This window comes from Mytilus galloprovincialis, chromosome 10, assembly GCF_965363235.1.
Source record: "Mytilus galloprovincialis chromosome 10, xbMytGall1.hap1.1, whole genome shotgun sequence".
Taxonomy (NCBI): domain Eukaryota; kingdom Metazoa; phylum Mollusca; class Bivalvia; order Mytilida; family Mytilidae; genus Mytilus; species Mytilus galloprovincialis.
Window position 1 is genome coordinate 84,745,753 of NC_134847.1, and position 26,359 is coordinate 84,772,111.

Here is a 26,359-nt window from a genome sequence, read left to right on the forward strand (position 1 = left end):
TGGCGGCGATACTTTTTTTTCCTTTATATTGACCGAAAGATAATTCAAAGCTTTAATCTAGACACCGTAAGGACTAATCATGTAAAGTTTAGTATTTCTGTTATGTTGGTATAGCTAAAATATAAGAAATTACGAAAAATGAAACCGTCGTCTTCTTTCGATCTTCTTTGTGTGAATACGATTGGTGTTCTTTCTTTGTATTTTTAGAGTTACCAGTGATTCCGTATGCTATTTTGTTCTCGTATCTAATTATATGCATTCAACTGGCTCGTGCTATCTTGCATAAGTTGATGTCGGGATTATGCAACATAGAGCCAGGTCACTAGATATAAATTTGAATCGATATCCGATATAAAAAAGTTTGAAATTTTAAAATAAGACATTTTGTGTTGTGACACCACTGTTACAAGTAAGGGGATGTTTGAGCGCTCATAAACATGTTAACCCCGAAACATATTCTTTATGTGCCTGTGCAGGAGTCTATCATAATTTCATGTTTGTCGTATTTGTTTTTCGTTAAAAAAAAAGGCGATATAAAGTAGGCCGTAAATGTTTTATCAATTATTCAAATCATGTCTTTTATGTCGGGCCTTTTATATCCGACAATACGGCATGGGGTATTTTCGTTCTTGAAGGCGTTTCCGATAATTGATCACATACAGTTCATTTGAACTTTGGTGGATAATTGTTTCATAGGCAATCAAACCACATCTCCTTATTGTCACTTTACCAACAGGACAGAATATTACTTGGTTATGTCTCAAGTTTCTGGTAGGAAAGATGTTTTCTATACTAAACCTCCGATCTCGATCGATCAGAATAGAGACGCTGACTTTTATTTCTTCGTTTCTGTTCTAAAAGGGTCTTCATTGAAATAAGACTGGTCCTTATTTTAAAAACTTGTGATTCTAAAATTGTTTTACACTTTATTACACAAAAATCTGTCAAAAACAGCTTCATGTGAGTGAAATTCGAAAAAAAAAGCTTTGCTAACGAATCATGACATTTTGTCGGGCGGAATTGGCTTTTACAATTTGAACAAAATGGTGACGCTTTATAACCTAGCATCTAAGATTTATGAATTTGAAATATTTATTTTGGGTGCCCAGTTTTCTTTTGATATGCTTTACAGAGGCGGCTTTAGGGGTGCAAGGGGCCTAGCTCCCAATATTGAGTTATAATAATGATAAATGCATATACCTTTTTTTTCTAGCATCAGTATAAACCTTTGCTATTTAGGACCCCCTTTTTTTCTAAATCACGGATCCACACCATATATATATATATTAAATGATTTTTTTCTTTTAACTTTTAACATATTATTATAACAAAAATCAACCTTACACTATGAACCAACACAAGTTTTATTAGTGTGAATGATATTTTGAAATATTAAAGATAAAGTCAGATCAACACTTTGTGTTTATTGTTTGTATGCAATATGTTACAAATTTGTCAGCTGTTGTAGTCACGTTGACCGGTTTTTACAAATGAAATTTTGTTCCTCAATGCTCTTCAACATCGCACTTTTTATGCCTTTTTAACTTTTTTATTCGTCATTTGTAGACGAAACGCGTGTCTTGGCGTAAATAATGAATACTGGTACTTATAATGAGTTTATCTAAAACTTGCCCATTGATACAGTGCACAAACACGATCTTAATTTTATTATTGGATTTATAACACATGTATAAATAGGCCTTATATTCTGACTCTAAGATAAAACATACACTTCCAAACAAATATGTTCCCCTTTTCTTTTTGAAATTTTGATAACAATTCACTGGCCGTTTTGGTAAACGTATTTGAAATAAAAACGTCGAAAATTAAAAAAAAACAAAATTAAAACTGTTCTTTCATGCGCCTACATAGCACTGCTATCATATGACAATATAATAATTTATTATATTATTCGAAACTATTTGTTCAATTGTTTCTACGTATACTATTATGAAATAACTGATCTTTCATCAAATAATACACATTACACATGTGAATGAGGAGTTACACATTTTACAAACATTCTATTAATGTGAATAAATGGAGATGCAAAGCATTTGCCAGGGTCTCAAATACGCAGTATCCATAGGAAACAAAAACAAATGTACATGTGTTCTTACCTGGCATGACGTGTCACCTGTACCTGTATGTAAAGAATAGTTTTCTGTTTTCTTAAAACTCTTTCAATTCCACTTTAAATCGTTATATTTTTCTTACGGGAATAAAGATCTACAATCAATGTAATGCTTATCGTGCTTATTTTTAGCCATCCTTATATCTCATATATCTCAGTGAACGTCCAATTAAAGACACTACTGATACTAGAAGGAGTACTTCAGACCTTGCTATCTTCCTGAATATTGACACAGATGGACACTTCACACTAACATTTATGACAAATGTCAAAAAATATTTTTTAAAGACCCATGTGTTGCAAACTACCTGTCCTACCTTCAAGAAAAGTATGTTGTTATCCCCGCAGATAAAAGCATAGTACAACATCGTTTTGTGAGTGTAAATCACATTACATAAACTACTCGATAAATGAATTCAGTTAGACACTCAACATTTATCTCCATGGAAATTTACAAAAAAAGATACCCTGGTTAAACACACGTCTGGTCTATGTTCCTTTGGAATTTTAACCAAAGACGAAGAACTTGATCTTCCTTAAACATTTTAATCCAAATTAATATAAGTGACCTTACACACAGCGTTATATTTCTTGGTCTTTCAAGTGCTCCACGAAATCTCTAACTAAATGATAATCATGAATTTTATCAGCAGTCGAAACTGGACTAAAATTCATTTGTGATACTACATATCATAGACATGGCGTGAATCAGATGTGGATAGTAAAAAAACAAAGATCTGTAATAAAGTGATTGTCGTTGTTTCGGATCTGTCATATCTGTTTTTCGTAAATAGTTTTGTTTTATATGAATCAATTAGTTTTCTCGTTTACATATATATATATATATAATATATACGTCTGAGTCAGTGACAACTCTACAACAGATGTATCCATCGGATCGCCATCAATGATGGTGATACATGGCTGTGTACATAATGTATATACAACTCGTCTAAACATCAACCCAACAATGTTAGATCTGTAAATTTGCTTTCGCAAATTTTTGGTTCTTCCCTCGCCGGGATTCGAACCCATGCTACTGTGATATCGTGACACCAAATCGCCTGCACTGCAGCCGTCCCGCTAGACCACACGACCACCTGAGAGCCAAGGTGATACAAGCCAAAACAAAAACATATAAACAAGTCTAAATTCAAAACTTCGTTCAAACCTATGATTGCATTGGATAAAAACCGCAATTTTTATACGTGTGCATATATATATTTAGACCCTTCTACAACGAAATTTGTTTTACATGCACACGTATAAAAATTGCGGTTTTTATCTGTAAATTTGCTTTCGCAAAATTTTTTGTTCTTCCCTCGCCGGGATTCGAACCCATGCTCCTGAGATATCGTGACACCAAATCGCCTGCACTGTAGCCGTCCCACTAGACCACCTGGGCTTCACACCAATAAAGCTTTCGGTGGCCGTGTGTTACCTTTCCTCGTCAGTTTAAATCTAGCGTCGTACTACAGTACATGATATATAAGGCATGGAGATGTTATTGTTACAGATCAGCTCAATTATCTATAGTAAAGGATCCTACAAATTAATTCAAGATACAGTCACAGAAAATAATTATATTTATAAGTACGTCTGAGTCATTGACAACTCTACAACAGATTTATCCATCGCATCACCAGGAATGATGGCGATACATGGCTGTGTACATTATGAATATACAACTCGTCTAAACATCAACCCAACAATGTTAGATCTGTAAATTTGCCTTCGCAAATTTTTGGTTCTTCCCTCGCCGGGATTCGAACCCATGCTACTGAGATATCGTGACACCAAATCGCCTGCACTGTAGCCGTCCCGCTAGACCACACGACCACCTGGGCTTCACAAAAATAAAGCTTTCGATGGCCGTGTGTTACCTTCCATCGTCAGTTTTAATCTAGCGTCGTACTAAAATATATTTATATTCATATAACCGTTTGATTACGTTCCAGGAGGTACGCGTAACTGTTTGTTTTTTCAGCTATCTGTCAATCCTGTCATTCCTTTCTCTGACACATGGATAATCTGTGTCAATTCATTACCCCCATAACTTCACACTACTTGCAACAGACAAAAAAATTATCTATGTCGAATATGCGAACAAACGGTTACTTGTAATTCTAGGTAATTGAACGACCTGTAGTGCGTACGTGTAACATAATGAATACGACCCGAATGGCTCTTTATAGAACAGTGACCTATAATTGATAACTGCCACATGATTTTAACGCTGGTGGATAGTTTTCTCATTGGTACTAGTAATCATAACACCATTTGGTTTTCTTTTGAATACATGGCGTGCTGATCACAAGCTTGGCATATTCCAAACTATATCGAGTAAAGGTTAAATAAACGGCTGCATGAATTCGAATTCAAAATGAATTGAATCATTGGTTTGCAAGTGAACACAATATTTGGGTTTCTTTGGAAGTAACTTGGCCAATTGCAAATTGATAACTTGTACTGAAATAGTATCTCTTTACGTTGGTTTTATAGATGTTTGAAACAACAACAACAAAATGTGTTGTGTCCAAATCTAAATTTATGTCAGTTTGTTGAAATATTTGAACAATATAGAAAATGTATCTATAATAAAATTGAGAATGGAAATGGGGAATGTGTCAACGAGACAACAACCCGATCATAGAACAGACAACAGCAGAAGGTCACCAATAGGTCTTCAATGCAGCGAGAAACTTCCGCACCTGGAGGCGTCCTTCAGCCGGTCAAGAACAAAGGCCAGAGACTCCTGACTTGGGACAGGCGCAAAAATGCGGCGCAGTTAAACATGATTTTTTTTAGATCTTAACCCTCTCCCTATACCTCTAGCCAATGAAGAAAAGTAAACGCATAACACTACGCACAGTAAAATTTAGTTAAAGAGAAGTCCGAGTCCGATGTCACAAGAGGTAACAAAAGAAAATAAACAAAATGACAATTATAAATAAATAACAACAAAATTCTGGCAGTAACTAAAATGCCAGAATTAGACCTCAATTACACTGATTGAAAGATAATGTCTTCATCATATGAATATCAGGCGCAATCCCTTCCGTTAGGGGTTTAGTATTATACCATCATAAAATATATGAGAGGAACATCAGTATACACAAAAAATTTGAATCGTTAGTTAATATAAAGATACATTTTAAAGGTATGGATTCACATGGCGATTGATGCATGCATATCAGGAAACGAGAACACTGTCGACAAACACAGTTTCACACCTTTTTGAGCTGATGTAATTCCCTCAGATTGTGTTGGTAACCAACTTAATTCTTATTCTATTTAATATGTGATTTGAAAACCATTGAAGTATTGTTGGCTTAATTGATTGCTTCTTGCAGACGACACAACCCTTCTTAGAATTCGCCAAAAGGTCTACAAGGTCTTCTCGACTGTGTACAAACTTAAGCTTGTAAATGGAGACTTAAATATAACGGAATAAATAGTTGTGTCTTGGCTTTTAATAATAATACAGATGTTGACATTAAGCTTGGAAATACAAAAATAGCGTGTAAAACGGATACAATTTATGCTGGTACATTGATAACTAACAATAATAAAACGTTTGAAAGGACAAAAAATGCGGCTAAGAAGTTAAAGAAAAATCTACACTCATTGTATAGTGCTGGAGTAAATTCGAAAGGCCTTACGCCGATTACAAACACGTTAATATGGAAGCGTTTTGTTCTTCCTACATCATTGTACTCTTGCGAAGTATGGGGACAACTCTAAAATTCTGATATAGAACTTTTAGAAAGAACACAAAGATATGTTGCGCGATATATACAGTGTATGGACAAATGTTCATCAACGGACTCAACTACAAGCAACCTTGGTTTTTGGTCATTGGAAGCTTTAATCGACAAATTCAAACATTTATTCTTTTGGCGATTATGTAGGAGTACATCGGGCACAACTCATAAAAAATTGTTCAACATGTGCATCAGTCAATTTATTCTGATGAAAATGCCGAACACTCTATAACCTATAATCTTATAACAACTCTTGTTAAATACGATCTATTTTCTTTCCTTGAAACCTATGTAAATGAGGATTACATACCAGAAAAAGTGCTGTGGTCGAAAATTGTCCGTCAGTCTATTGAAATTTATGAAGAGAACAGATGGAAAAGTAATTTAGAAAATAGAAATGAACTCAAAAGGTATTCCAAAATTCATCATACCCTCTGTGAACATAGATTAATTCGGTTGACAGTTTTATATTCCGATGCAAACTCGAACTGCTAGTACTTGTGGCTTTAGGATCGGCAGCCATTAAGAAAGCTACATGTACTCTATGTAACAAACAGTCTTTTGATATCGTTAAACATTTAATTATGGAGTATCATGTTTTATTAACAGAGAGAAATGTTATGATTTATAAAATTGTAAATCAACTTCCTATTCAAAAATCTGTGGACATTTTCAATTTAGACGACGATGACCTTCTTGAAGTACTATTAGGAGCTGTTAATAATATAGTATACGATCTCGATCCTATTGATTGGTCTAGAATGATGTATTCTTTCATTTGTCTTTGTTCTATTATTAAATTACTTTTACTGTTGAATGGTTTTATGTGATATTCGTTTGACTCGGCTCGGTACTTATACATCTCGTCAAAGTGTTTGTATTGTCTTTCATTTTTTGGTGGTGTGTTTTTATATGCGACTTTTTGTATTTCTTTGGTTCTTATAACGTGACTCTGTACTTTTAAAGATCCCGTCAGTATGATATTGTTCTATTTTATGTCATTATGATATATTTCTATTATGAATTACAATATACGTTGAACCACAAACGTCAAAATCATTCAATCGCGTAGTGGAATTAACTATTTGTGGATTCTTATAAATTCTATGTATAACTTTTGGACTAGTTTAAATCTCGGTCTATTTCTGAAATTTATTCTTACATACTTTTGATTTTTTAACCCTGTATGCTAACATTGCCTAGGTAAATTTTTTAATTGCTTGTATTCACATTGAACGACAAATCTATGTGACGTATAAAATTTTCTGACGTCAGACACACAAATCAATGAATGTGTTTGTAGATAGATGTTTTATTGTTCTGTTAAATTGTTCCTTTTAAAATTGTTATACGATGATGACTGATGTACTCATATTTTGACTACTTTATTTATTGTGTCTGTTTAGTTAACGCATCAATGTAAATATAACGGAAATTAATGAGACGGTCATCAAAGTGAGAGGGTTAGCGCTATAAAACCAGGTTTAATCCACCATGCTCTACATTTGAAAATGCCTGTACTGAATATGACAGTTCTTGTCCATTCGTTTTTGATGCGTTTTGTTTTTTGATTTTCCCATGTGACTATGGACTTTTCGAATTGATTTTCCTCTACGTTCAGTATTTTTGTGATTTCACTTTTTACATAGCAAAACATGTTTACCCCATGTTTAAAAAATTCAGACATGTATTATTTGAAAACAGATTTAATTTTGAATTTTGAATAGACTTTGATTGAAAAACATTTTTTTTGTGTTTTTGTTGTGTATACTAGAATATGTGTATTGTGTGTTTATCTAAATGTGTTGCTTTTTTTTTCATTGGGTATTTATCTCAAAATTTATGATATTTTGTTTATTGTGTAAATAATTATTAATTTCTTTTTGTATGCAAAATCTTCATATACATGGAGGAAATAAAGATTCATTCATTCATGGCGGTTGATGCATGCATATCAGGAAACGAGAACACTGTCGACAAACACAGTTTCACACCTTTTGAGCTGATGTAATTCCCTCAGATTGTGTTGGTTACATTGATCTTAATTCTTATTCTATTTAATATGTGTTTTGAAAACCTATGAGAATTGTTGGCTCAGTTGATTTCATTTGGGGTGTATGTCTAGAAAAAGACAACATCACAAACCATTACAAATTGATCAAATTATATAGAATCACTTCTGTTTGTAAATTGTTTGAATCAAAAACGTATTATGGTATATAATATATAACTGAGATTAACGCTATTGGCTGGAAAAGAAATGACAACGTATAAACTGTCTAACAGAACAGATAGAACCGGATTTAATACTTGAATGAACATTTTAACAAACAGAACACATTCAGATAACTACACTATAAAGCTATATATAGACAATAGGTGTTTTATAATTAGTATTAAAATAGAATATACTTATACATAATAGAACAACGCCATGCATTTACAACTTCGAAATATGAACATAAATTGTAGGAGAAACAACATAAAATAATATTTTGAACTTCATTTATGACATTATCAAAAGATCAAAGTTCACCACGTTTAGATCTGTAATCTTGGTCCTTTAAAACATTGAGTATTTTCTTTGCATCTCTTTCAAGATAGACGTATTTGTCATCAATCCCGCCTGACTTTTGGCGTATCAGATTGTGATAAGGACAGGCAGGGTCCAATATATAGGGTGCAGACCTGAAATACATGCCAAAAGACAAATTATGTTTTACTTCCTACGTAAACCGGTAGTTGAATAATGTATTTCAAAAGACACTTGAGAATAAATTCGAAGAAATTTATTAATTTTTAAATAAAAGCAAAAATTGTGAACTTATACAACATGTATACCCAGTCAGATTTGTCGTGAATTTTTGTACGAAGCAAACCACAAAAAATATGTATATGACAATTATGATCGATAGTTATGTTCTAGATATATATTGGAGAGGAGCCAACAGAAATATTATGGGGAACAAACATTAGTTGTTGAAAACTGAAAAAAGGGTAAGATAAAAAACAAGACAAAAGTAGAAAAAACACACAATCACACGAACAGCGAAAATAGTTACCAGTAAATTAAACACGAACCAAACCGAAAAAAGGGATGAACTCTGTTAGTGGAATCCAAGTATAAACTTTGCAATACAAATGTGTAACATTTTTATATAGATAATCAAACACAAAACATATACATTTTTCACTAACACGATAACTAATGAAAACTTACGGAACATTAAAATTCTTTGGATCAAAATATTTATTCCATGATACTTTGAGTGACCTCAGATCTGTTAGTTTCCCAAACACCTTGATGGCTAGATCTTCCTCTCTGATAGATGATGGAGATCCTAGGTCCTCATAAGCCTTTATTACTAACAGTTCCGCTCCGTACGATTTAAGTTTGTGCTAAAATTAGATGTTATAAGCAAAGCAATGTAAACAGAAATTTGCTTTCTGAAATATCATTTCATAAACATATTGGTTGCGTCCATGTTACAGGAATAAAAGGAATAAAGAACAGTCATTCTCTAGAATAAACACCGACGAATCGTATTGCAGGCAGACTGTCTTCTGAGCCTGAATAATTTAGTTGGTAAAATAATCTTGAAATATCTAATTTATTTTTTAAAATGGAAAAAGACTTTCCACTTTTTCAAAACAACATATATGATTTAGAAACACGGGCGAGAATATTTATAAGTTCTACTTTAATTAAATGTATAGTTTTTTTCCATAATATGCTTTCAGTTGTGTGTGCATGCTTATGTGTTAAGTGTTATTTGCAAATCTCCAAATTACCTTGATTCATGGTGAATTAGTGTTAATCATATGATTCAGACAATATATATCATTTAAAAATGTATGTTGAACACTATAGAGTTTGATTTCACAGAATACAACAATAATCATAATATTTTTATATTTCAGAATTTACCTGTTTTGTTTTGATCCAATATTTAAGCAATCGTATGACAGATTTGACTTTTGGTGGCTGCTGTTTGACAAAGTTTACTTGCAGAAAGGACAAACATTTCATGTAGTAATCTCGCAGATTTTCGTTCTTTTTCATTTCTGTGTATATTGTTTTAAGATTCTCCTTTGTTGCTTTTGAGAAAACAAATGACAATTTCAGAATAAAGTAATTTTGCATCTAAATAACTTTTATTTTTAAGATGAACATGATTAGTATTCATAATTTTTTGATAAAACACATATACCTACCAATCTGGCCTTGATGAAACATGGGATCAACTACATTTTTGTACTATATCTATTATGAAAAAATGTTACAACTTAATAAATGTCCGGAATAAAATTTGAACAAAAGAAAAAAAAACAGAAACATTATCCCCCAGTTGTTTGCGACGGGTATATTAACTATATTAAAAGTGCTTAACCAAAGCACGATGTAAATATCTCGTGAAAATATAAAACCGTGTATATAATTTAAAAGCCAATTCTGATTTCAACTATTAGGTCTATTATGACTAATAAGATTATTTCAAAGGGTCATACGGATCATGATTAATTTAAAGCCCACGTTCATTCAATTCAAAGAGTTTCGTACAGGGATAAAGTGTCTCCAAGTAATTTTATGTTCTACAATCCTTTATTTTTCTTAGATCAAATGTAGCAATAGAAAATAAATTTATTAAATTGAAGTAGATAACATTTATACTAGTTCATCTTGGTATTTATGATAAGTGCTGAGTTCCTTAAGATTGTTGTAATTATAAACGCCATGTGAAATGGTCTGAGTGACCATGAAGAAAACTAAAGCCCTTTCATAAAACTTACGACGCTTTAATTCTGGATTTACAATGGGAAGAGACTTCCAATGCAGAAATTATTAGATCTACATTTTTGAAAAAATAACGATGCTGTATTTCTAATTCTAATTTCGGAAGAACTAACGACATCTTATTCCTAGTTCTGCTATTGGAAGAACTTATAGCATGCTGTATTCTTAGTTTTTTGGATTGGAATATCTTTCAATCCTAGCACTAAATCTACTATTTTGGAGAACTTACGATGCTGTATTCCCAGATCTACTATTGGCAAGAGATCAACATTTTGTAAAACTCCATCTATTGAAATCAGGAACTGTATTGTAAATGGAGTTTTCTTAATCGAAGTGACTTTGTGTCCTGAACGGTCTAAAGATGATTGTAATGTTTTGAGGATTTCTGGTAATTTGACACTAAGTTCTTTTACAGAACTAACACCTCCTAATGGAAAAAGTAGGTCTGCGTCGGCCATCTGTTTTACTGCAGTACCCTTTCCAAGGGATCCGCCCTGTTGGAATATACGGTAAAGTTAATATTGTACATTAACAGTATTGGATAGTTTTATCGTGAATAGGTGATAACTTATCACACCAGTATCTCATATAATACCACCTCTCTTAACATTCATACCACCTCTCTTAGCATTCATACCACCTCTCTTAGCATTCATACTTTTCTCTGAATATTCATATTGTCTCATTCTGCATTTATGCCATTTCTCTTAACATTCGTACAACCTCCTTTAAGCATGCATGCTCTATAAGCATTCAAACCATCTCTCTTTGCAATTATACCATCTTTCCTAGCAGCACTGTCATCTCTTCAAGCATCGAAATCATCTCTCTAAGGGCTAAGCATTTATTCAATCTCTCTAAGAATTCATCCCATCTCTCTGATCATTCACTCCATCTCTTTAAGAATTCATCCCATCTCTCTGATAAGTCATTCCATCTCTCTGATCATTCACTCCATCTCTCTAAGAATTCATTCCATCTCTCTGATAATTCATTCCATTTCTCTGATCATTCACTCCATCTCTCTGAGCATTCACTCCATCTCTCTGATCATTCATTCAACCTCTCTGATAATTCATTCCACCTCTGTTAGCATTCATGTCATCTCTCTGATCATTCATTCTACCTCTCTGATCATTCACTCCACCTCTTTGAGCATTAATTCCTCCCCTCTCTGTGAGCATTTCCCCTCTCTCTCTGATCATTCATTCTACCTCTATGATAATTCATTCACCTCTCTGAGCAATCATGTCATCTCTCTGATCATTCATTCTACCTCTCTGATCATTCATTCTACCTCTCTGATCATTCATTCCACCTCTCTGAGCATTCCTCCCCTCTCTCTCTGATCATTCATTCCATCTCTGAACATTCATGTCATCTCTCTGATCATTCATTCTACCTCTCTGATCATTCACTCCACCTCTCTGAGCATTCCTCCCCTCTCTCTCTGATCATTCATTCCATCTCTCTGATTTTTCACTCCATCTCTCTGATCATTCATTTTATCTCTCTGATCATTCATTCCATCTCTCTGATCATTCATTCCATCTCTCTGATCATTCATTTTATCTTTCTGATCATTCATTCTATCTCTCTGATCATTCATTCTATCTCTCTGATCATTCATTTCATCTCTCTGATCATTCATTCTATCTTTCTGATCATTCATCCCATCTCTCTGATCATTCATTCCATCTCTCTAAACATTCACTCCATCTCTCTGAGCATTCATGCCATCTCCTTTAGCATGCACTCCATCTCTCTTATCTTTTCAAACATATCTCACGCATAATAGTCATGCATTTTCTCTTAGTACTCATAAAATATTTATCTTATTCGAAACAGTTGATGTCGTGAAATCATTCATACTTTGTGTAAATCCAATCATATCGCCTAAATATTTTCTGTCACTTGCTTTTTGCCAGTTTATTTCAACCAGCTGTCTTTTACTACATACGGAGAATGTAGGGTATACCATTATAACCCTACAATGACCACATGGGTGGAAAACATAATCAAAAGACATCTTTTTGATAATTATATTACACAGAATAAAATGAATAAAATATGTAGCGCTATAAATAGTCCTTAGATATAGGAAGATGTGGTGCGAGTGCAAATGAGACAACTCTCCATCCAAATAACAATTTAGAAAAAGTAAACCATTATAGGTCAATGTACGTCATTCAACACGGAGCCGCTGCTCACACCGAACAAAAATCTATAAAGGGCCCCAAAATTACTATTGTAAAACCCTTCAAACGGGAAAACCAATGGTCGAATCCATATAAAAAACGAAAAACGAGAAACACGTATGAATTACATAAACAAACGACAACTACTGTACATCAGATTCCTTACTTAGGACATGTGCAAACATTTGCAGCGGGATTAAACGTGTTAATGGTACCAAACCTACTCCCTTTTCTGAAACAATAGCATAACATCTCAACATAGAAAACCACACGACTTGCCTACCTTGATTGTTGCGGCTACTTTGTGGGGTACCAGTTTGCTTCTCATCAACTCAGCTACTTTGTCTATGGTCTTCCCACATATTAGCAGGTAATCTTTTTTCGGATCGACAACTCTGGTTATAAACTTTGACAGAGATTCACCATGATGTCTCCCAACAAAGTCATCTTTATCAACCTTATGAGAATCAGCCGTCTTTAAATGAATTATACCGTTATGAATTAGTATAACCAGTTGGTATCAATAGAAAACATTTAATTTTTATAGACGACTTGTTGAGCCACCTCTATTTTCTAGTATTTGGTAAAGACATTTAACTGTTACAAGTTCTACATGCATTTACTTTGACAGTTTGCTATTTTTTACTTAATAGATTGTTCATACCGGTAAAATGGATATCATATTTTCGTGTTATTTGAATTATCTTTATTATTGTAATGGATTTTCTCTTTGCCAGTCTCTATTTCAGTAGATGTAAGCTGTTTCATATCAAATAATCTAATATTTAATTTCCTACTTTTTCGTGCGATAAAGTATTACAGAAGAAGATTTCCTATGCTATTATCCAATGAGAAACAATAAAATGTGAAGTCATTTATATACTTTGACGAAATATTTACCTCAGGCCCATGGTAAAGATCTGCCGCGGTAATCGACAAACAAGAAAACACAAACACAAGGAACAAATATCCTGAAATCAAGAGAAAAACTGTATTCGCATGTCTAGTATAACCACGTGTTACATTTACTTACTTCTTCAGTTAACATCGTAGATAATACATTGAAATTCATTTCTTACTACAACATACTCTACCAATTTTGTATGCGGTCCGGAAACAACAATTGTATTTATTTTCTAGCACTTGATAGATACTGCTATAGTAACTGGCGGACTGTAAGTTCCCAAAGGGGCACAGACACTTGTCTCAGAAAAAAAACATTCCTATATAGGTATATAGGAATAATTTTTTTCTGAGACGAGTGCCTGTGCAAAGGGGTCATCAATAGTTACTGGTGGGCTGTTAGTTCCCGAGTTGGTCGTCAGCCCATTATGATTATATCTGAAGTGCTTTGGTTCTGCCATGATATGTAATATACCTTTCTGAAATTCCCCGTTTACAAATTAATAAATATTAAGAAACTAAGATTTCAACTGTTTTCGATAATGTGTACCTTAAATAGAGGTCATGTTTGGTCATATTATAGTCAAATTTTCCATTACTGAAATCTTCAAGTCTTAAAACTGTAATGAATTGTTGGGCGTTGCTAGTGAAAGTAAATCCTCAAAAACAAAAACGTGCAACTTTCAATTTCGTGAAAAACAGGGGAAACACGGTTAAAACTTTATTAATGTCCATGTCCTTACGCAATTGTGAGCTTTTTTATTGCGTATATTATCAGCTTCTGGTAAATTTAGTCACAAAAGATCTACACTCAGTTAAAATAAAATTATTGTGTAAAATTATCTTTTGTTGAAGACAATATAAACCTCCAAATAGGTTTTTCCCTGTGTTTGTGCTATTGCTGCATTGAAGTATATCACAAATCTCTTTTATTTAGTAAAGCCTAGGTGGACGAGTGGTCTAGTGCGTCGGACAATGTGCAAGGCAATTTCGTGCCACGATATCTCACAAGCATGAATTCGATTCACGGCGAGGGAAGAACAACAAATTTGCGAAAGCAAATTTAAAGATCCAGCGTTGTTGGGCTGATGTTTAGACAAATTATATTATACAGAATGTATTTGCATTGCTGGTGATCCGATGGATAAAATATATGTTGTAGAGTCGTCACTGGTTCAGACGTACTTAATAGAGTATATATATTCTAAGTTATTCTAACAGTGTCTGTTCTAAATGAACAACGTTTTGTTGATATTTTTAAAAGAAACACATGGTGATTTCACGCCAAAAACCAATACTCACCTTAACGCATTCGATGTTATTAAAAATGTTTAAAACTAGAATCAATCGCTAAAATGGTGTCGTATTCAACACTTTCAGGACAATTACTTCTTAAAATAGACTAGGATGAAATTGAGAATGGAAATGGGGAATGTGCCAAAGAGACAACCATTCAAGTCAGTATTTCTATACATTTTTTACTATTTTTTTATATTGTGTTTACTGTACATTTATAAAAGATTTCCAAATAATAAGCAAAACAATAAAATTAGTAAAAATATCATAACTTTTGGGCAAGAACTCAAATAATGGGTCGATTCATGAATTTTATCATATTTACACTTTTGAAGCATTTTTGTTGGGTTTTTTTCTTCTTTTTTTTCTAATACTATTATTCATAATTTATATTATCTTTTATATTGTTAATATCTTTTATATGTTCATATCGGTTTAAAGAACGTCGGCAGTATTCGAAGGTCACCTCGACGGTTAATGAGATGGCGTCTAGACTAAAATATACGCGAATGCAGATACATTTAACATTAAAAACCCTTATAAACCAACCCTAGATGTGTGCATACAATATATATGGGCTATTTCCTGCTCTTTGGTCGGTTTGTTGTCTCTTTGATACATTCTGCTTTTTTTTCTCAAAAGACATTTGTATGCTACATTTTGAAATATTATGTGTAAAATCAGATCAATACTGCACTAAGATACTGCACGTTTATTGTTCGACAAATGATCAGTAGCTATCTCTTGTAAAGTTGTCAGCTGTTGCACATTGACTTTTAATTTATATCTTATTTACCTGTACCTTTATACTGTAGCATTTACCATGTCTACAGTGACTTAATCTATATCTTTCATGTACTTATTCATTTTATGATAGCTAGTTACCAAAAGCTTTTTATCCAGGGTGTAACTAACTGGTATAATTAGTAATGCAGCAGCTTTTAATAAAATACTCAATGTAGCTGTGTATGGCTTACGTCCTATTTTTTCCAATGTTTCTCTAAATATGCAAATACACTAGAATTTGTAAAATAATGATTTTGGAAGTCCTCTTCTAAATTAAGTTTGCACTTTCAATCTTCGATAATTCTAAACTTCAATTATGCATAAAGTAATTATAACGAGTGTTTTTTCAACGCGTACAATACATGTAGTTAGTTATACCAGTAAAAACCACAAACAATACTTATTCAAATCAAAGTTTAAAGGAACGTAATTACATAATCGATTTTCGAACACATACACAAAAATATACTTTTGTCTGGTTTATTGATATACAGCACAATGTAGTTCAGACTAAAATAGAACAGCTAGCAGACATTAAAAACTTTTTTTTGTAAAAAATTGCAAAATGTTTTAACATTAATTGTTCTTTCGTGCGCTACGACAGGACTGATATCATAATTACACTTTATTTATCTCTAAAACCGTTGGTTTCCACTATATTATGGGAGAGTTGATCATGCCATATACAGTAATGCATGCGTGAATGAGGAGCTACATATATTTTCCAATGCAAATTGTACAAATATAATATGAATAAACGGAGATGTTGAGTAAATGGTAAACGAGTCTAGTAAAATTTATCTATTGCGATGACCTCAAAAACAATCAACACGATATAAACATAAACAAATGTAAGTATTTTCTTACCTGACATGACGTGTTACCGGTACAATGTACCTACAGCTAAAAATAGATTCATATTTTCTGAAATCTATACTATTTTTAAGTTTCACTTTCGTTATTTATATTGATGCAAAAAAAACCTACTGATTTTAACTGTTTGAAATTGCTGATTCGTAACAAACTTTTATTCATTTATTTAGCAGTTTCTTTTTCAGTATCTTTTTTTTTTTTGTCTGTTCTATAATAGATTAGTTGTTTTTTAAGGTTATAATTTTTAAAAATGCATGAATTCAGCTTTTCATTTGTTTATTATAAGGATCGCTTATTTAACTGTTTAAGAAACAGTCTTAGAACCAAGGTCTACAACAGCATCTATTTTATATGGTCTAGAACAGGATCATTCCCGGTGCCTTTTTTCGGAGCGTGTCTAGAACGTTTTTTTTCAAAATATTTCTGTTTAGAACAGGGTATGTTTTTCAATGTTTTCTGGTTAGAACAGGGTATGACTTGGCACGTACTGTCGGCACAGTTATACCCAAAAGAAGTTAATAACAAAATTACTAAATTACAGAAGGAATGCAACACTAACAGAATACAGAAGGGTAATCTGAATGAACAAAAGACAAATAAATAAGAAACATTGATCCCGAAATGTGTGCCAATAAACATATGTAGTATCATTGTGTGCCTATAGTGTTACAGGATGCCCTTATGGACTCTCCGGGCTCAGTTAAAGTTTCTGTAGAGATTATGTATCTTTATGTTGATATAATTTTAAGGTTTTTATTTTATTTTTTAACTTGACCTGCATGATGTTTTCTGTCCATCTTCAAATTTACATTATAACATAAACATCGTTTCTTTTCTACATTATAACATAAACATCGTTTCTTTTCTACAAGACAAATGCGTGATGCAAAGGAGTCATTTAGAAGTTTTGAGAATAAGTATATCAATTTGACATCATTAATCTATGAATGCTGCATTTCGAATGTCTCATAAACATGTACATTTAAAGTATAAATATTCAGCACGTATTGAGAGACCTTAAACTTACATCTAACCATTCTACTGTTAGACAATCCGTCTGTATAATATTTGACTTTTACAGGACCATACTATCAATCTTATTGTTTTAAAGTAACTGTTTTATTGTGGTTATCATCATTATATTCCTACGCAATATCATAACAGTACGACTAGGCTGCATTCTGATTATACAGTACAAGGAGATGTCTATAAAGAAATTCAGTGAAATAATGAATCATCTGTCAAATGGAATCAATTTAAAGATCTACCAAACTCCAAAAAGGAATTAGTACCATCATATAGATCAACATTGAAAAGTATTGCATGAGATTTCACTCGTATCTATAATGTTACAACTTACATACTATAAATGTAGAGAAATGATTTGCCATTGCTCAAAGTAGTTTGAATCAGATTGTTTTACAAGGGTAAAAAAACAATCGACTGTTTATAAAATAAAAATACAAATTCAGAAGTGAATAAACGATCAATCTAAAGCGGTTGCAAACTAAAACTGATATATCGACAACGCAAACTGATGTACGGACAACAAAAAACTGATGTACGGACAACAAAAAAACTGATGTATGGACAAACAAAACTGATGTACGAACAACAAAAAACTGATGCACGGACAACAAAAACAAAAGTACGGACAACAGAAACTGGCTATAAATTTTGATAACTTAACATTTCCTAAATCTGACCATAATTAACACTATTCATTTTAGCCAAAAAATAGCGTTGTTCGTTACAGGAACGCATATTCAGTAATATTGTAATACTTTATATATATATAGCATATTATTCATTCGAATTTTCGTGGATATAACACTGTTTTGAAGAACACAAACACCCCTGCTAAAGTTATTATGCGTATAGTCTGTTACGTCTGACACGCATATTTTTGACGTTTTGTATGTTGTCCTTATTTTAGACTATTGTAAAATCTGTAAAACAATTTCTAGTTTTTTTTGGAATGTTATTTACCTGTCTTGTCTATGGATATAAATTTTGTATAACTTAACTGTTATGGTTTTATAGAAAAGCTGTTTATTAGTGTGGGCTGTTTGAATACACAGTATGTTCGCAATAACGTGCGTAACGTCATTACATCGCAATGATCATCGTTTATTACACCTGTTATATGAATAATTCTAATGCAACAACGTTTGTGACGTTCATTTTGATTGGATAACGTCACTTTTTTACATGGCATCAATTGACAATTGATGTTATGGGACGTACGCGCAAGCGCAGACGACATATTGCAGATTTTAATTATATGTTTTAACGTTGTTTTCTGTCAGTTTCATTAGAATGGAGATAACAATAATGTATTTTAAGCTCCGACGGCATCAATTGGGGATTTGATGGTCGCAAATACCCGTTTACTGTCTCCGCTAACGCGTCGCCAGTAAACTTAATTTGCGACCATCAAATCCCCAATTGATGCCGTCGGAGCTTAAAATACAATACAGTTATCTCCTAAATCTAGCCTATGTGTTATCGCCGACGTCGGTAGTCTTTTCATTTGAAATAATATATAGCGGCTTTACAACGAACGATGATTCTTTCTTGCATGCGTCTCATAGCTGCACTAGAGTTGGCAACCAAATAGAAAGATAATCTAAACATATTTATTAATTGAACTTATTAATAATCTTTGTTCTCATACACCATAATTAAAACGGCACATATATGTATACATTCATATATTTATAATATAGCCAACTATATGGTTTGTGTTTTTCTCATTGTTAAAGGTCGCCTATAATTGCTTACGTCATCTTTATTTGGACTTTGTTGAATAGTTGTCTCAATCATATCCAATCTCCTTTATTTATAAAGCAATGTAAACAAACTTAGCTAGGAGAGTAATCTATAATAACACCATACGCAACAACATACAATTATCAGTAAATACCCACATACATATACAATTATGTACAATATATACAAAACAGGAATTATGTTATTGTCTACAGAACAAAATAATTATCTATTTTGCGTTTAAATCTAATCTTTTCCAATCTACACGTATTTGTATGACTTATAATTACATATTATGGTGTTTGCCACATATTTTTATCCAAGGTTTTTCGTATCAATTTCGTTTTTATTTTCAAATTCCAGAATATAATGATATTCATTACCAAAACAGATATGGTTACATTTCAAACTTAATTCATTTCCCTTTTCATGACCCCCCCCCCCCCCCCTTCCCTGTTTCTTTAGGTAGTATATGATTTGTGGTTCTGAACTTACAAAGCGTATATTATCTTCCAATATATTTAAAACCTTTTTAAACTAGAAATTACTTTAAATAATATGGAAAATATCTTCTGTGAGTTAAAAAAAAAAGCTACAAGAGTGCTCAAAATCTTTGAAAAATCATATGATGTAAAAGACTATATTAAAGACAAAAGCAAGTCGTAAAATATATTAGATGCGAAAAATCGATACAAAAATGCATGCTCACTCAAAATCGAAAACTCAGACAAAAACTTCGCAACTGTTGCATTGGTAAAAAATAACCTTAAGCAAAATGAAAACTCTGCAAGATTCTTGTTGCAAACGAAAAAGAATAACACACACAAAACGAACCCTGTGAAAACCGTGTTAGATCTCTGAATGATCAAATGGGCATACATGTTTAGCTCACCTTTCCTAAAAGGAAATGTGAGCTTTTGCCATCACTTGGCGTCCGTCGTCGTCCGTCGTCGTAAACTATTTCAAAGATCTTCTCCTCTGAAACTACAGAACCAATTCAAACCAACCTTCATCTGATTGATTCCTAGGGTATCTAGAATAAAGTTTGTGTTTTAATTCCCATTTCATCAAAAAACATGGCCGCCATGGCTAAAAATAGAACATAGGGGTAATATGCAGTTTTTGGCTTATAACTCAAAAAACAAAGCATTTTGAGCAAATCTGACACGGGGGTAAAATTGTTTATCAGGTCAAGATCTAACTGCCCTGAAATTTTCAGATGAATCGGACAACCCGTTGTTAGGTTGCTGCCCCTGAATTGGTAATTTTTAGGAAATTTTTGCTATTTTTGGTTATTATCTTGAATATTATTATAGATAGAGATAAACTGTAAATAGAAAAAATGTTCAGCACAGTAAGATTTACAAATAAGTCAGCAGGTCCAAAATGGTCAGTTGACCCCTTTAGGAGTTATTGCTCTTTATAGTCAATTTTTAAACCATTTTTCGTAATTCTTAGTTATCTTTTACAAAAATTTTCTCCTCTGAAACTACTGGGCCAAATAAAATCAAACTTGGCCACAATCATCATTGGGGTATCTAGTTTAAAAATTGTGTCCAGTAACTCGGCCAACCAACCAAGATGGCCGCCATGGCTAAAAATAGAACATAGGGGTAAAATGCAGTTTTTGGGCTTATAACTTAAAAACCAAAGCATTTAGAGCAAATCTGACAGTGGGAGAAATTGTTAATCAAGTCCAGATCTATCTGCTCTAAAATTTTCAGATGAATTGGACAACTGGTTGTTAGGTTGCTGCCCCTGAATTGGTAATTTTAAGGAAATTTTGCTGTTTTTGGTTATTATCTTGAATACTATTATAGATAAAGATAACCTGTAAACAGTAATAATGTTCAGAAAAGTAAGATTTACAAATAACTCAACATGACTGAAATGGTCAATTGACCCCCTAAGGAGTTATTGTCCTTTATAGTCAATTTTTAAAAATTTTCATAAAATTTGTAAATTTTTACTAACATTTTCCACTGAAACTACTTGGCCAAGTTCATTATAGATAGAGATAATTGTAAGCAGCAAGAATGTTCAGTAAAGTAAGATGTACAAACACATCACCATCACTAAAACACAATTTTGTAATGAATCTATCTGCGTCCTTTGTTTAATATTCACATATACCAAGGTGAGCGACACAGGCCAGGGCTCGACATTAACGTTTGTCCGATTGTCCGGGACAAGTCGACACAGGTGTCGGGCAAGTAGATTCACCATACTACTTGTCCGATGGGACAAGTGAAAAATCAAGGTCAGATAAAAAGACTTATACATTCCCAAAAATATGAATGATTGTTTTATTGATCATACTAAATGAAATAATTATTCATTGATTGAACCAGAGACATATTAAACTTGTATAATATGTATCTGATTTGGAGTATTTGAACATGCTGGCAGCCGTTGACCAGGGGGATATAAGTAAGGGGAAAGAAATCAATGTTAATGTATCTTCTTAGTATAAGCTTCCTTGCATTAGCAGCACCTCTATATGGAGTTTTACCTAAACTTTAAAATATTAAATTAAAGTATGTTTCATTTGATTTTGCTTTTATGCATAACAATACATTAAAAGAGGTTTTATTTGATCTATACAACTATCTATTAGATCTATAAAAATTTAAGATAAAAAAAAAAAAAAAAATCTAAAAAGGCAGATTTTTTAGTGAAATGTGTATGTACTTCATGATTATATATCAATGTATATATACAAATCAAAATAGATTAAAAAGGTTGACTCATATACATGTTCAAGGTGGCCAGGTGTATTTACATTCTTGGTTTAACCCATACCACTACTAAAGAATGAATAGGTCCATAGGGGAACGTAGTGCTTTTGGAAGAAATGATGATTTAATGATTGACAAATGATAGTGACATTGAGTCAGAGAACACAGTCTTGCAAAAAAACTTTCATTCTGAAATAATGAAATGTATTTTGATGTGGTATTCATATAACATTACAAAATGCTCCTTTTATTAGGTACAATCAAAGCCCAAGTGTTATTATTGAGTGTGTGCCATAAATCATCAATATGTTAGATTTTCAATTATGAATTCGGACAAGTGAGTTAAGAGTTCGGACAAGCTGATTTTCTTGCCACTTGTCCGAAGGGACAAGTTAGAAAAAATGTTAATGTAGAGGCCTGCAGGCTCTTAAGAGCCTCTAGTTTGTAGAGGTAGAGGGTGAGAAAAATACATGAGTCGCGGAAGAGGAAGATATAAACTTTTGTCCCCTACGAAACTGCTTCTAAACACACATATTTTTGCAATTTTAAATGTTTCCTATAGACATTCCAGTTTGTTTACTTTATATTCTAGAAAAATCTCATTTGTTTGAATTGGAGAACCATTTTTTATCGATAAAGATTAGACAGTACTTCACATATGAAGGTACAACTCATGTTACGTAGTGGACATTTTGATGCGTTTCGTAGTTGACAAAACCGTTTCGTAGTGGACAAAAAGTTTCGTAGTTGACATCAACCCTATTCTATGTTAATAAAAACATAATAAAACTTACATGAAACTAACCTTTGTTATTTGCTTTGCACGAATATAATTGAAAAAAGAGTAAAAAAAGACTGTATGGTAGTGGTAGTGTCCACTACAAAACGTTTTTCTCCCAAACTTGTTTCGTAGGGGACGTATTCACATGTTTTATTTTATTCTCACAACCCCAATATTGCAATAGTAACAAGACTGACTGTATTCATCATACGTTATTAAGCTGTACACTGATATTTTTTCATAATTTTAAAACCAGTTACTGAAGGAGATTTGACCCGTTTCGTAGTGGACATTTACAAAAATACGGCATCACTCTGGTCCATTTGATGTGCTCAATTTTTCTTACCAACAGTTTAATTGCCGTTATAAAAGCATCACTTCTTTTGTAAGACCCTAATGTTTATATCTCTTGCAAACAAAAAATTACATTGATTTTATAAAACTGTTTATAAGCAAGTTTTAATGACTTCGTTTCGTAGTGGACATTGTGTTAGGGACACACCTTCTAAAATAAAAAATCCTATTTTAAAAGCTGTTTATTAAAATATGTTAGCTCTAAACATACTTTTGAATTATTAAAGAACTTATATTAAGTAAAATTAATATTTATTTCTACATTTTTTTACGATATTTGAGAGTATGAATGTTGAACAGGCGGTCTAGGGACATGCCATTTTGGTTGTTTTGGACCATTTAAGAATCAATATCTTATCAATCCCTCTAAAAAATAACTGTTTCTTTGCTTAAAAATGTAATATCTAATTCAATGTACTGACTGCACAAAAAATTACTTGCAAAGATCAAACACATTTTTTTTAAAGTGGCTGGGACAAGAAAGTACGTTTTTATTGAAAAACGCCCATATACTTTCTCCTGCATCTTCGGCCATCGATATCCTAATATATAGCTGATTCATCAACGATGTGTTCCTCATGCATACACTACCTTCCTCAGCTTTGTCAATGTTAACTTACTAGCCTAAGGTTAATTATATACTGTTATTTTCCACTAGTGGTAGCTGACGTCTCTACACTAATATATCAATCACGTGGTCTCAATACCTCCAAACAAGTCAAAGTAGATTTGTAAACGAATCGTTATCAAGGACAATGAAATTAAAGGTTTTTTTTTTAACTCTTAAGGGCATATCCAACAGTTTATTTCTGACGGTCAGAATTTTACCTGCTTAAATCAAATATGTAATAAAAAAATCTATCTTCATGTGCTACTTTTTGTTTAAAATGAGGTAGAAATTTCAGGTATTTGCTCAAAATTCGGATGTGTGCACGTATTTTTCCTCCCGACAGAAATGCATAACTTTTTTTTTCAAGATAAACACAAGCTGATTTTTGTTAAATTATTTATAAGTTATCTTTTATATAAGTATCCTATAAATTTATGAAATATTTTGTTTATAGGAAATAACTAAAATTTATCAAAATTTTAATGTTCATGAATGTAGAACAAATTTGGTAAAAACTAATATTTATACGTAATCAAACCGAATGTCATTTAAAAAAGAGGGGTTCATGAAGTTGTTTAAAAGTTAAATCAGTTTGCATGATAACAATCAGTCGAAAAATGCATTTTTTTGTCACAGTTTGACGTCGCGAAAAAAACATTTTTTGTTAGGAACGTCATTACCTCCCCCGTAACTGTAACATAGGCCCTTAAAGAGAGTAGGTCAATACAAAAGGGATATTGAAACTCGAGAATCGATGACAGTCAACTTGACAGCACCATTGCAAAAAACTAAAAAAAACAACAAAAGGACAAACAATCGTATAGCAGAAACAACATAGAAAAACAAAAGACTGAACTATCGAACCAAATCAAAAACAAAAGTAAAATAACGAAAATCCCAAACTCCGAGGAAAATTCAAAACGGAAAATCCCTTATCAAATGGCGAAATTAAAAGCTCAAACACATTAAACGAATGAATAACAACTATTATATTCCTAACTTGGTGCATGCATTTCCTTGTGTAGAAAATTAAAGATTAAACCTGGTTTTACAGCTAACTTAACATTTCACTCATATTACAGTCACACAAAATATCATTACATTGACAACAATGTGTGAACATAACAAACCGACATAATAGGTAAAAATGTCAATAGGGGTACAACAGTCAACATTCTGTTATAATCTTCATAATCACTAGAATAACATATAAATATCTCAACCAAGAAAAAACAAAAAAAAGCACATAACAGGCTATTATTTAAACTTTTTTATAATTTCTTGTGCTTGAAATTTCTAGTAAATTCCATGCTTATTCTGTACTTCAATGGTCTGTGCTGCGCACAACACTTTCTTTTACAAAGAAGATAGTACATTTTCAATAGAATACAAAATACATTATATGGAAAGTGTTATGAACCGCTCAAAACATTATTATACCAAATAAACATGGAATTTATTAAAAAAAGTGTTATGAACCGCTCAAAACATTATTATACCAAATAAACATGGAATTTATTAAAAAATTCCAGCACAGAAAATTTAACAAATTCCATAATTAAAAATAATTCCAACTTTGAATAATAGCCTGTTACATAGACAAAGCACACAAGCACACAAAAGACAATAATACAAAAATTTACCATACAACAATAACCCAATTGACAACGACAGGATGTATAAGTACCGAGCCACCTCAAATGAATCTGACCAAAAATAGATTAAACAGTAAATGCAATAATTTTCATAGACAATGAAAGAACAACACTATAACACGTAATTAAAATGAGAACTGCCATTAGAAATTTGGAATGGTATCTGTTACCATAGAAACCAGCCAAAATGTCAAAAGTTTCAAAAATTTCAAAATGCTCCAAAATTGATGAAACTTAATATATTTGTTGACTGTCAAGTCTGCATGAGACTTCTGAAGTGGGAATTTCAAAACTGGCCACCGTTGCCATGGAAACTTCAGAAATGTCAAATATTTTCAAAATGCTCCAAACTTAATGAAATTTAATATTATTGTTAACTGGCATGTATAGATGAGACTTTTGACTTTGGAATTTTCAAAATGGCTGCCGTTGCCATGGAAACAGCAGAAATGTGAAACTTCTGACAATGCTCTAAATGTACTGAAAATTTACAGAAAGATATATGCCAATTAATAGATCTGCATTCACTGTTTGATTATTTTAAAATGGCTGCCGCTTAGTGGCAGTGGGGGAAGGGTGACATTCGCTATTGCTTGCAATGGCAATTCTAGTTATAATTATTATTATTATTTAAGGCTTTTTTATAGCGCATTATATGAAACTACAATTACTCTAAGCGCTTTACATGTTAAAACAAAAG

General features: G+C 32.4%; 1 protein-coding gene across 1 annotated transcript; it reads right to left on the reverse strand.

The window, feature by feature from the left end:
• Nucleotides 1-8,169: 8,169 nt before the first annotated feature.
• On the reverse strand, nucleotides 8,170-16,794 carry LOC143048655 (2'-5'-oligoadenylate synthase 1A-like). The gene is made up of 7 exons (XM_076222446.1): nucleotides 16,744-16,794; nucleotides 13,792-13,862; nucleotides 13,175-13,366; nucleotides 10,923-11,187; nucleotides 9,827-9,996; nucleotides 9,119-9,297; nucleotides 8,170-8,586 (listed from the first exon to the last, which is right to left on the reverse strand). Exons 1-7 carry the CDS (start codon nucleotides 16,748-16,750, stop codon nucleotides 8,424-8,426), a joined length of 1,047 nt encoding a protein of 348 aa, XP_076078561.1. The 5' UTR covers nucleotides 16,751-16,794; the 3' UTR covers nucleotides 8,170-8,423.
• Between the last annotated feature and the right edge of the window lie 9,565 nt (nucleotides 16,795-26,359).

Coding starts and splice junctions, on each gene's coding strand:
- LOC143048655 (XM_076222446.1), bottom strand. Junction 13,367..13,791: donor ATCTTTACCATGGGCCTGAG/GTAAATATTTCG, acceptor ATTCATTTAAAG/ACGGCTGATTCTCATAAGGT. Junction 11,188..13,174: donor AAGTAGCCGCAACAATCAAG/GTAGGCAAGTCG, acceptor ATATTCCAACAG/GGCGGATCCCTTGGAAAGGG.